This window comes from Ctenocephalides felis, unplaced genomic scaffold (assembly GCF_003426905.1).
Source record: "Ctenocephalides felis isolate EL2017-DRISC unplaced genomic scaffold, ASM342690v1 CF-g0.4_SCAFFOLD_01886, whole genome shotgun sequence".
NCBI classification, from domain to species: Eukaryota; Metazoa; Arthropoda; class Insecta; order Siphonaptera; family Pulicidae; genus Ctenocephalides; species Ctenocephalides felis.
Genome location: NW_020538040.1, coordinates 100,640,373 through 100,654,449, shown reverse-complemented (window position 1 = coordinate 100,654,449; position 14,077 = coordinate 100,640,373). Strand labels below are relative to the sequence as shown.

Below are 14,077 nucleotides of genomic sequence, written 5' to 3'. Positions count from 1 at the left end.
CTATTCGCTTATTTTATGTTTTCTCGACGTTTCAAGCCATTATGAATCGAATGAGATCAAATTTGGAAAAAGTATTTGTGTGTGTGAACTGATTTTTTACTGTAAATCGATGTTTTCGCAAAAACAGCTGAACCGATTCAAGAATTTAAAAGTCATTGCGCGACGATAGACCGAGCCATTTTTTGTAAATCGCAGAAAAGTGACAAAGTTTTCGTCTACGGTTTAGCCCGCAATTCTGAATCGATTTTAATAATTCAAAAAACCGGTCGAAAGATATTGGTTGGGAATCGACCTGTTTTTGGTAATGATAGCACAATTTCTCGTAATTAACTGTTGAAATTTTTTTTTTTTGACGATTTTTATAAATTTTTTTTAGCGATAGATATCATGGTCTTCTAGATCAGGGGTCGGCAAGCTTTTAACCGTAGTGTGCCAAGCCACTCTACCAATATGTTTTAGAGTGCCGCCTTAATTTTGAAATATATAGTTAGGTTCTAGGGGAGAAAAATTATAACCAAATTCATCATTCAAACATATCTATTAACAAATAACATGAATTTATAATATAAACAGTGCCCGATTACCCCAAAGGCCCGTGACACCCGGGCAATTTTTCAAAATGTAAAAATTTTAAACTCGATGAAACGACACGACAATTCATTTTAAGGATAGATCCTAATTTTTTTTTTTTTGTAAATTTAGAGATCATTTTCGATGAACTAGAACGCAATGCGTTTTCTAATCAAATTTATTATTCGCGGGTGCCGCATTGATATTTTCTTGATGTATCATATTATCAACTCCAGGACGGCTAAGTTAATAATCGTAAAAAATCGTAAATAAAATTGTTTATATATCTCTACGCTTCAAGTTCTCCTTAATATTTTGTCATGCCTTAGAAAAAATGGATGTATGCATGTGTTTATGCGGTTACAATTTTTTGGCAATTGGCATTCGGGAAGATGTGCTGATTAGTTTTTTGCAAAGACAGTTTCGGAATAGGGAGCAAAGAGTTAAAAAAATGCTAATTCAATTTTTCAAAAACAAAGCGTCCGATTTAATTCAAGACACTTTTTACTTGTATGACAAAATAAGAACTATCGAAAATTTTGCGAGAGCATGGTCAGCGTTTTTGGTGATCCAAAAAGGTGTCATTTGGTGATAAAAAGTGATCATTCACATCAAATTATTAGATTTTTCATAAAAAAATTATTAATTATTACAAATTTTGTCTTCATTATTTTGAATCATTCCGTACCAAGATTTTTAATTTTCAAAGTTTACTTCTTGAGAGGCTTACTGTTTATGCAGGCAGGTTTAGCATTTTTGGAGATAAAGAGCGCAGAAGGTGCAAAAGTGGTCATGAAGGTTTTGAAAGTACAGATCATTCGATTGGAATGACTCAAAAAATATTTTGTTCGTGGTATTTTAGTGATATGAAGAAATGATTAGTTTTCCGAAAAGGCAAGTCCACTGGTTTCAAAATTTTGAGAAAATTAAAACGTCTAAAATTTTCAAATAATCGAATTATTTTAGAATTTAAAAAAAAACTCGTAATTTTTAAATTTCTCGGTTCTATTTATCGAGTTTAGTCCAATGTCTTTTTAATTTGTGAAATCAGTTCAGGCGTTTTTGAAAATGAAATTTTGATTTATAGCGCCTTTTAACACAAATTTTGACTATGATGTTTTATCAATCTTTGATGAATTTTTAAAATTGTCAAATATTTTGACTCCTAAATGATATCTTTCAGAAATCTTTTTTCAATTTTAAAAATCGGTTTCTGGCTTTATTCGGAAAAAGTAATATTTTTGCTTTTTTATGCTAATTTTAAATAACCGGCTCGTCCGATCGTCTCGCAAAACTAATCAGTCCGGCAGGTTTTTACCAAAAACTAATGAATACGGTTTCCAACCAAGATTTTTCAAATGGTTTTTGAATTTTTAAAATCGACATAAAATTGTGGGCTAAAACTTTGACGAATTTTTTGTCTCTTTTACTAATTACAAAAAAAGCTTGGTCGACCGTTAAACCTGCCTTTCCAAAAATTTAGGTAATTATTCATTCCTTTAGTACAAGTAAATTTTTTTTAATTATTCGGAAACCAGCCTCTCGGTTCTTTCAAAAACTGAATTGCAATTTTTGCACTTTTGTTCTGTATTTTCCAAACGGCTAAACCTGTCTTAGAGAAAAACTAATCAGAACTTTCTTATCATTGAGAATGAAACATACATACATACACACACATCAATTTTTTTTAAGGTATGCCAAAATGTTTAGAAATGTCTGAAACGTAAAAATATGCAAAAATTTTCATTTTCGATCTTTTGCGATTGCTATAACTTACGAGTACTTTACGCAAAGTTCAAAGTTGTATTTAAGTAACTTAGAATAAAATTATAGTATAATTAAAAAAGTAAAAAATTGTCTATTAAAAAGGGCGCCTGATCAGATAGGGCCTAGGGCGGCAGAAACCTTAATCCGCCACTGAATATAAACTAAATAACTTTAATGCGAACCTTGCGCCTGCACATTTTTCCTTAACATTTCAATATCCGGGGTATAATTTGTAACTTTTAATTTCACACAAGATACTGAATGTTTAGTTGTTAAACGATTTCTTTGTGAACTCAAAATATGTTTTATGTGAGAAAAAAAGTGTTCACAGAGATATGTGGAACCAAAAGCTGAAAGGAGAGCGCATACAATTTTCTTTAAACAATTAAGTCTTTTCCGGCAATGTCATTCAACAATTTAATATGGCTGTCGATTTTTCCATAGAGTCATCTTCCAGATTTATTTGCAATTCCTTCAAAATATAGGCACATAAGCTTCAAAGTCTTTGCATCTTCTGGAAAATTCATCTTTAAGTACTTCAACGTAGGTTGAATTACATTAGCGAATTACATTAGGAAAATAATTATAATTAAACATTTTCTTATATTTAAAAATAATATTTGCGATTTTCCTGATTACTTTATAGAGTGCCATTCAGAACCCCATCGCGTGCCAATCCTGGCACGCGTGCCGTAGGTTGCCGATGCCTGTTCTAGATCATACTAAAATATTACGGTCCTACGACAAGTCGTTTAACTTTGAAAAAAATAGTCGCGTCTTGTTGGAGTTTGTCAAAATTGTACTTTTAATCGACGTTTTCTCTAAAAGGCCTAAACCGATTTCAAAAATTTAAAAGTCATTTGATGTATCTCGATATGAGGATTATAGTTTCTCAGTTTTGTGCGACGATCGGCCGAGCCGTTTCTTAGTAATTTGAATAAAATTGTAAAACTTTTTGACCACGTTTTAGCTCACAATCTTGAATCGATTTTGAAAAATCAAAAACTGTTCAAAAGATATTAGTTGGCAATGATACGGCTTAGTTTTAGGTAAAAATCTACCCGGCCGTTTTCTTGTAATCAACCGTTAAAAAATTTTTTATGAAACTTTTTATGTTGATAGATATCGTGGTCCTAAACAACATACCAAAATTGTACGTTTTTACGTCGGCTAGTTTAATTTTAAAAATTCATCAAAATTTGAAAAAATATTGTGTTCAAAATTTGATTCTAAAGTTGTTTTTGTGATGTGATGAGTCAAACATGCAGTATAATTTATACTGCACAGACACGCGCTTGTATGTCCTAAAATTGTAGCTTATTATTTTAAATTTCAATGAATTGATAACGTTTGATTGAATTGATAATTTGGTTAATTGAATTGATAATTTTACTGTATAATTAATATAATTACAGATAATTTTGATGTGTTTGAGACCATTCTAATGGAAATCGCAATGTTCTACATTTAACGATAACTTTATTTTTGAAACAAATAGTTGAAAATTTTATCTAAATATCTAAATCACAATTTCGGTTAAGTAAATTATTACTCATTTCGGAAAGTTCGTGCAACTTGCCTTAAATGCCACTTTCAACTAGTTTTTAAATGCACATACGCGTGAATTAGCAAAGTTAATTTTACAACCACGTTACGAAAGTGTTTTAAGTTTCTTGCATTATGACTACATATTTTAATTTATCTTTGGATTCAAAAATGATCACATATATTAGTATTAGTATATACACTAAATAAAAATATGAGTATAAAACTGAGATTTTGAAATTTTTTTCCCGAAGGGGAAACTTGTTTTCGCGACAAAATCGGATTTGCTAATTTTATGTTTTCTCGACGTTTCAAGTTATTCTGAATTCGAATGAGACCTAATTTCGAAGAAGTGTATATACACATGTGTGTGTATGTATAACCGTGTCCATGCGAGCGGACTTCTTATCTTTCGTCGACGTTTTTTCAAAAATGTCTAGGCCAATTTCAATTTGAAGTCATCCAATGTATATCGATTAGGACTCGCATTGATGAATTATCGATTAGGATTGATGAAATTCGTCAAAGTTTGAAAAAATCAGTAGCGTTTTTTGGCGTTTGTTAAAGTTAGGCTTTTTATTGATGTTTTCTCAAAAACGTATGAATCGATTTCAAAAATTTAAACTCAAATTCGATGCATTTTGAAAAGTACTATCGTTTGTCAGTTTTACGCAACGATCAGACAAACCGTTTTTTTGTTAATAGCAAAAAAAGTGAAAAAAAGTTCACGTTTTAGCCCACAATTCTGACTCGATTTGGAAAATTCAAAAACCGTTTGAAAGATATAGGTTGGAAATCGTCCTGATTAGTTTTTGGTGTCAAACTGGTTTTCTTGTATTTAACTTTAAAAATTTTATGAAACATTTATCATGGTCTTATAAAACATACTAAAATATTACGACTCTACGACTAGTCGTTTAATTTTAATATTTCATCAAATTTTGAAAAAAAAATGTTTTTTCAAAAACTGCTGAATCGATTTAAAAAATTCAAAAACCATTTGTTGTAACTCGATAAGAACTATCGTTTCTCACTTTTGTGCGACGATTAGCCGAGCCGTTTCTTTGAAATTATCAGAAAAGTGAAAATTATTCGTCTACGTTTTAACGAAAAATTCTGAATCGATTTTCAAAATTCAAATACTATTTGAAATATGTGACTTGTGAATCCTACTAATTAGTTTTGGACAAGGATCGACCGAGCCGTTTCTTAGTAATTAACTGTTAAATTTTGTTTTCGATGAAAATTTTTTCCTAAAAACGACGTTTCCCTGAAAATTAAATTAACAAAATTGCGTATAATCCACATAGATTATACCATTTTTTAAGATTGCAGATTATTATTCGATTATTGCAATAATAAAACAATAGCCTTCGCTTTATGAAAATATTTATTTTGGTTGTTCAACCTCAAACTATTGATACAAATATATATTTATTTCAATTCGGTATGTTTGTGCTTAATTCTAATGTATTTATTTACAAATTATAAAATTTGGCAATAATGCTAGTACATTAGTTTTTTTTTAATTTTTAAATTGTTAGATTGCTTGGTGTTTTGTTTTTTGTATTGATACGTATTATTTATTTATTTGAGAGAAATAGCAATTATTCGATAGCGACATATATATATATATATATATATATATATATATATGTGTGTGTGTGTATTTATGACAATATTTCGAGAAAAAAATAAATTACAATTTAGAATCGAATATATATCCAAATTTGACTCCGTTCGATGGTGGTAAATATGTTTGAACCAAAACATTTCCGGTGGTGTATGAGTTTGGCTTAGATGAACCTCCTTTCACTGGTGGCAAATATTCATTGTTCAGCTTTGAAGTCGAAGGGTAACCTTGCGAACCAGAACCTCCAGATGGAAAATTCTTGCCGGCTAATCCATTTGGTGTTGCCAAACTTCCTCCGGTTGGTAAGAATCCAGTTTGTGAACCAGCAACGTACGAAAGATCGTGAAATCCAGCATTATTTGTGTATGAATAACTACCTCTTACATTATTTTGTGAGTCAGCTGATTCTTGTCTTGAAGAATCTCCTGTGTTGTATGAAAAAGAATATGATCCATCACCTGATGCACTACCTGATTTATCTCCAAATCCAGAACTACTAACACCGCCTGTTACGCCACTTCCACTTGTGCCTTCTTTTCCGCTAAGACCGTTTGGTGTTGCGAGGCTTCCACCAGTTGGTAAGAAACCTGTAGCAGCTCCGGCAACGTAAGAGAGATCATGGTGCCCTGCTGCATTTGTATATGCATAACGACCCTTAACGTTATTCTGAGAATCAGCAGATTCTTCTCTGGAGGAATCTCCAGTACTGTACGAGAAAGAGTATGATCCATCTGTTGCAGATTTTCCAACAGCACCTAAGCTCAAACCGCCAGAGCCATATGTAGCTGGAACTCCGGATCCGTACGGTGATTGTGGACTCTTTCCACCCAAACCGTTCGGGGTGGCAAGACTTCCACCGGTTGGAAGAAAGCCTGTTTGTGCTCCAGCAACGTATGAAAGATCGTGATGTCCAGCCGAATTGGTGTATGAATACCGCCCTTTAACATTGTTCTGGGAATCTGCAGATTCTTCCCTTGATGAATCGCCTGTTTTGTAAGAAAAAGAGTATGATCCGTCCGGGCTTAGTGCATTGCTGCCGCCAGATCCTAAACTTCCTGAACTAGGTGCATCATAACGTGGTGCGCCGTAAGATCCAGGCGCATTTCCTTCAGCTGAGGGACCTGTTTGTCCTAAGCCATTAGGAGTTGCAAGACTACCACCAGTAGGTAAAAATCCAGTTTGAGCACCAGCCACATATGAGAGGTCATGGTGACCAGCAGCATTCGTGTAAGAATAACGGCCCCTAACATTGTTATTAGAATCGGCAGATTCTTCCCTTGATGAATCGCCTGTGTTGTAAGAGAATGAATACGATCCATCCGCGCCTGGTGCATTTGGAGCTCCTCCGCTACTTGGTGCACCATATCCTGATGTTCCGTGAGCGCCAGTGCCAGCAGGTGAGTTTTTTCCACCTAAACCATTAGGCGTAGCAAGGCTTCCTCCAGTGGGCAAGAAACCTGTCTGAGCTCCAGCAACGTAAGAGAGGTCATGATGGCCAGCGGCATTTTTATATGAATATCTACCTTTAACGTTATTTTGAGAATCAGCAGATTCTTCCCTTGACGAGTCGCCAGTGCTGTAAGAAAAAGAATAAGATCCATCTGGCCCCGCAACACCACTTCCAGCGGCACTTCCTGCACCATATCCTCCAGATGGATAAGACCCACTTCCAACGCCTGGTGCGCCATTATCTTTTCCGCCCAAACCATTAGGAGTAGCTAAACTACCACCTGTTGGAAGAAATCCGGTTTGACTACCAGCGACATATGATAGATCATGAGTTCCGGCTGCGTTAGTGTAGGAGTATCTTCCTTTGACATTGTTTTGAGAATCAGCGGATTCTTCTCTTGAAGAATCTCCTGTATTGTAGGAGAAAGAATATGAACCATCCGTAGAACCTCCAGGAGCAGATGGTAAACTACTTCCTGAAGCGCCAGAACCGTAACTGGTTGGCGAAGAACTTCCATGGCCACTCAATCCGTTTGGAATAGATAAGCTACCGCCGGTTGCTAAAAATCCCGTGGATGAACCTGCTACATAGCTGAGATCATGTTTTCCAGCGGAGTTAGTATATGCGTAACTTCCGCGAACGTTACCTTGAGCATCGGCCGACTCTTGTCTTGATGAGTCGCCAGTGTTATAGGAAAATGAGTAAGAACCATCAGCATTACCGGAACCGGATCCGCTTTGACTATAAGATCTTGCTCCATTATATTGGGGTGCGTAGGAGTTCGACGGTGCAGCTATAAAATGATTTAACCATTTTATCAGTAATAGTATTGATAAATATTTTCATGATAAATTGTTAATCAGATATCTTTTTATTTATAGATCTAACGTTAACCGGTATGTTTCAGAAACTATGTTTTAGAAAGGAAATAATATTTATATGACTTACTTTGTCCATCTAATCCACTTGGAACAAAGCCTTGCACTCCAGATGTATACTTGACGTCAACAGTTTTACCGCCGTTCAAACTATATTTGAAATGACCCTCAACTTGATTTTGGGCGTTTCCTGATTGTTTAGCGAAGAAATTTGTTCCCGTATCAAATCCGTACTTGTAACCTATATGGCAGGTATACAGTGTTATTGCTCTTCTTATTCCAATAATAGTTATATCAATAAAATAGCAATGTAATGGAAACTTTCAATTCAAAATATATACATCAATTTAAATTTCTAAATTAATTTATATCTCACATGAATTCCATTCGAATATAGTGAAATTAAATTTTCAACATATAGTTTAATTTACCTCCATCGGCTTCTTGAAGATAGTACTGAGATCGTCTGTTCGATGGCAGTTGAGGTAAATTTTCCCACGCAAGAGCATGGCTTAAACAAACGCTTAAAACCAAAATCTGAAATATAAAGTTTTTATTCGGTATTTTATAAAACACAAGTGAATAATCAATATATATATATATATATTTCAAAGTGACTAGCAGCCCATTCGTCGAAATAAAAATCATTACAGTCGGGTATTTTGCTCGGTATGGGCGTGTTTCTTGCTTCATCAATTTCAAAACTTTTAGTCAAATTAGTTTTCAAATCTTTTAGTTATTCATAATTTTTTTCCAAAAAAATGTTTTCTTCTAATATGTTATAAGTTTATTTTTTTTAAAATAAAAAAAATTTTTTTGAGTGTTTTTGTCCTGTTTTGCTGAATGATGACACGCATCTTGTGTCGAAACGTATAAATAAAAGTTTTTAATACTTTATACCTTTTTTATTTCGACGAATGGGCTGCTAGTCACTTTGAAATATGTTTCAACGTCGAAAAAACTATCAAGATATATATATCTATATATATATATTAGGGTGGTCCTTAAAATGGTCATTTTCGAATTTCTTTGCTCCCAGGGGCTCAAATGGTTCCAAATAGATAAAAAACAATTCTCTGAAAGTTTTAGCTCTTAATATTAACGTTTAGATAGAGCGCAATTCAATCAAAGTTTTGTATGGAAATAGCATGGAAAAAAATTTGAAAATTAAAAAAACGTGTTTTAGGCGTAACTTAGCGACAAATGAATGAGTTTTATTCATTTATTTGTTCGCTAAATTACATCTAAAAAACATTTTTAAACTTTTTGAAAAATTTTTCATGCTATTTCCATACAAAACTTTGATTGAATTGCGCTCTATCTAAACGTTAATATTAAGAGCTAAAACTTTCAGAGAATTGTTTTTTAGCTATTTGGAACCATTTGAGCCCCTGGGAGCAAAGAAATTCGAAAATGACCATTTTAAGGACCACCCTAATATATATATATATATATATATATATAAATATATATATATATATATATATATACTATTTTTGATTGTAAAATAACAATAGTCTAAGAATAGTTTTACGGGTATTATATTATATTATTACGGGTTATATCTATAGATGTTGTTCATCGTGATTCAAAATGAGTTCAAATCGAATTAAATAAATAAATTATTAATTAAACTAATATATTTGATCTAATATATTTTCTATTTTTTTGTGCTTATATATACCTTAAACAATTTTACAATTTGTTTGTTAGTGAATAATGATATGTATATGTTTTTCTGCGGTCTACAATTATATTGATTACACAATATCCATATTATTTTAAGCAATTTTTTAATGTTTTTGTATTTTTATATTCCGACATGCTTTTACGCATTAATTTGTGCGTAATATTACTAACAAAACCAGGAAGCTGCGAATGTCAACAGGCTAATGCATTCTCATTAAACGCATAACAATGTTTATATGTGCCAATATGCAACTATTTGAAAATGAATGAATATTCATCAAATATCTAGAGTACGTCCTTGAAACGAATTATTTGTTAGCTTTCAATTTTATTAAATAACAAATTTTTTACATTATATCTTATGAAGTTTCACGAATAAAATTATGAAAAGCAGGGCCGGATTTAGAAATTTGGCGCCCCGGGGCACTGACAAAAATGCCGCCCCATCCTTGAAATTTTACGAACTTTGGAACTTCTTTTAAAGCAATCGCGCTGCTTCAGCTGCGAGGAACAAAATATAGAAGCGCGTAAGTGCCGCGTCGCAATCTAACGGATAAACAATGTTACAGAACGTATATAAATGTAAACAAAATTTATACTTATTATTATAATATCTTTAAAATATCTGATAATTTAATGTGCATATGTCTTATGATCACTTTTGTCCGCCAAATGTTTCTTTTTCAATTTTTTTTATTGGAACCGCTAAACCTGCCCACCACAAATTTAAGCAGTTATTTATTCTGTAAATTTTTTTGAATGTTATTCGACGCTTTTTTCTCAATAACTGAATTATTATTTTTGGCATTGTGGCCCGTATCTTCAGAACAGTTGGACCTACCTTGGCCAATAACTAATCAGCACGTCTCCTTATCAATAGGAATGGAATCATTTAAATCGGTTGATCCGTGTTCTCGAAATCGACTTGAATAATTAAAAAATATTAGATTTGTATTGATGGGGAGACGTGCTGATCTTTTGGTACAGGCAATTACGAAAAATGGTAATTGAGTTTCGATATTTCTTCTTTGAAACAGCTGCGCAGCGCGATTGCTTTGCAAAAACGCTATAAGCTTGGAAGTGCACAAATTCGTCATATTAAGAGGGCTCGAGAACTGAAGAACATATTTTTCTTAAACTTTCAGCTTGTTTACCGATCTTTATATTAGCCAAATTGCCAAATACGATAACTTATTAACCAATTTGATAATTTACGTTCGGATAGGGAGGCAAGGCAAAATAATAAATTTTAGTTATCGTTTATTTCAACCAAAATTTTGCATTGCAATCGTATTATGTTGTGTTAATTATATTTCTTAAAACAAAAAATGTTAAAAAAAAGTTGATTATATTGTATAAAATTTTTTTCTCACTATCCAAATTTTGCCGCCCCCCAAAATTTGCCGCCCTGGGCAGTAGCCCCGATTGCCCCTACTGTAAATCCAGCACTGATGAAAAGTAATAAATATGTCAACATTTTTTTATGTTAACAACTGGTCTCGCTCGTAGCAAACCGACAGGATTTGAATCTGATGTCAAGCCTGATGTCGAGCAGTTGTGGTTTTCTCTTAAAATTATAGATAGCAATAGGTTTCCAAGTGAAAATAGCTCTTACGCAGGATTGCTGCATCAATAAATATTTATCACTATTACAGAAAATGTAATAATAAAAATTCATCACTTAGAGATGAGACAACTGTTTGGGTTGCCATCTATAAAAAACGATATAGTTTGAAAGGAATTTATCATATCAGCTCATATAACCATTAAGTTCTGATTGGTGTTCAAAAAAATTTAACAATGGTTATTTTAGACGCATTTATATTTTATTACTTATTTTTTTTATATCAAATAGCCAGTTCTATATTATTTGTAGGGAACCCTAAATTAGGTGAAAAACCGATTGCTTACTGTTGTATTCTGTCACATATTTTCTCTGAAAACGAGAAAGATTGCATTTTTGTCTTGCTTGCAAAATTCACAAACTGATCTTTTAAAAATAATTACTGTACACCAACTCTGTATCTAAAACGCCCATTCGTACGTACGGAATGTGCAAATCGAACACAGAATTCTAGGCTAGGATTGATCATTGCTCACCAGAGTTATTGTATTATTGTTAATATATCAACAATGTGAAGATTTTTTTCTAAGCCCAAACCACCCACTAAATGCAAAAGTTCTTGGTGACGTTACACTTCATTAAGGTAATGAGTTGATTCACACAAATATTGAATAGTAATTTATTCTTCTTACATTTCACTTACAGAAAGTAATGTTATTCAATTATAAACATTGAAATTTCCTTCTTCAATATTAAAATGGACCATCTCATATTATACTCTGCTTCATGATATGGGAGGCTCGGGTCAGTCAAATTAGTTGACATGTCATCATTACAATTTTGATACGAAAAAAAAATGTATTTTACTAATTTTTTTCTCACAAATTTATAAGAATGAATTTATCGATTTATTATGTTAAGAAATGAACAGTTGTTTTATAATTTTTAATTCGAAATTATGCTGCGTTTAATTACTAAATATGGTATGAAATAACCTTAATTTAGTTAATTATTATGCATTATTTCAGATAATATTAAATATTATTAATAGCAGATTGATCATGATTTCAGCAGTTCAATATATAAATAAATTATACATCTAATAGCTTTCGAATTAAGTGTGTAAAAATGTGTGAAAATGAGCAAATTTAGTAAAAAGTAGCATTCGACTTTATATGATATTTTTAATTTTTGCAAAATGCAATTTGTTTTAAGTTTCCCGCTAGGATGAAGCGGGGCTCAAAGGTCCGCGGGTAAAAAGGTCTACCATCGATATCTCAAAAACCAGTGAAGTAAAATTTTGTTTAACAATAATATTATAAAGTATAGGGAAAAATCTATAATAAGGCATCAAATTGATTCTTACGACGTTGCTATCGGGACATAAACATAAATGTTAGAAAATCCATAACAACATCATATTTTCTTTTGTTGTAAGGTAATTTTCGGTTGAGAGCACTGTTGTTTAGTTTACGAGACTTCAATATAATTATGAAGTAACGTAGCTAGTTTGTTTTATAAGATAGGTTAATTTCAAGTTCGATTCAACAGTTTTTTTATATAACCTATATAAAAGCTTAAACAACGGGTTGGGTAAAAAGGACCAACTGAAACTTTACCCTTGCAAAGGTGGTGTAAGCAATAAAAAATACTAAATAAAAAAGTAAATTAAGTTAAAAAATCTATTTTACAAGAGATAAATTAAATTCATAGTTATCCTAATTCTGCTGATGAATATTTCTGACGAAATACTAGATCAATGTTAATTACAGTCTTATCTCTGTAAAAAATGCACCAATGAAATTCATATTTTGCTTTGGTTTAATAATGTTGCTATTACTTTGTAAAATTCATTTAAAATGAGGCGTTCGACATCTTTGGCCCCTGGCCGTCTCAATTTACTTGGCCTATGGGGCAAAAAGGACCAGGTTACAATTTTTTGAAAAAAAAAACAGCAATACTTACATTTATATATAACACATAATACATATATATATACATATATATATATATATATATTTATATATATATATATATATATATTTATATATATATATATATATTATATATATGCTCAAATTTTAAATAATTTGTGACATAATATTCTTTAAATATAATTAATATATAAAATAACTATTTTTAATATCTTTAGAACTTGTATAAAGGTATTGGAAGTAATTATAGTTATTAAGCGTTTACTGTATTTATAATTTAAATTATGTATCTTATCTAAAAATACTATATATGATAATATATTATCCCAAAATATAATGTATTATCCATAAATAATATATCACGAAATGTGTTATATTATTAAAAATGAGTATATATTGTAATATATTATCACTTTATACAAGCACTTTTCACTGTTCGATAGTAAAATAGAAGCCGCTTACCCTTCCCAACATTTTCTCTATGGCACTGATATTTATCAACACTTCACTCACCAATTCGCACACTGAACTTACTTATTGATCAATTGGTATATTTCGGATATACCGAGTGCAATAATTATAGAAATGCCGACTGAAAAATCGATCTATGGAAAATCGGTAATACTGATTTTATTTGTTGTGTTCTGGGGCCTGTCGCCTTACCGCGACCAGATCCGTCGTTGTATGACGATCTACGCATCTTCGCAGATCTTTATATAGGTCGCACCTCTGACGCACCACGAAATCGACCTATGATCTATTTATTATGCAGAAATAAATAACTCGGGCAACTTTCATTCAATTCACCGGGATGATGCCCCATGATCTTCAGCGAGGGTGGTTTGCCTTGATTTCGAGTTCTGCTCCAAGCACGTCGATAAAATAGACATTGGAATGTCTAGTTTTCATCGGTATTTGATCTATTACTGAAGGATGGATCTTGTGATTGATATTTAGTCTTATACATATGAGATTTTGTATATGTATGATTTTAAACATTTTTGAAGTGAAAATTGTGAATTATATTTTGAGTATAAAAATTTGTTT

General features: G+C 32.0%; 1 protein-coding gene across 1 annotated transcript; it reads right to left on the bottom strand.

The window, feature by feature from the left end:
* Window positions 1-5,581: 5,581 nt before the first annotated feature.
* LOC113375598 (hornerin-like) lies at window positions 5,582-13,616 on the bottom strand. Its single transcript, XM_026615531.1, has 6 exons — window positions 13,493-13,616; window positions 8,275-8,380; window positions 7,914-8,084; window positions 6,022-7,758; window positions 5,743-5,916; window positions 5,582-5,697 (listed from the first exon to the last, which is right to left on the bottom strand). Exons 1-6 carry the CDS (start codon window positions 13,502-13,504, stop codon window positions 5,582-5,584), a joined length of 2,316 nt encoding a protein of 771 aa, XP_026471316.1. The 5' UTR covers window positions 13,505-13,616.
* Window positions 13,617-14,077: the final 461 nt, after the last annotated feature.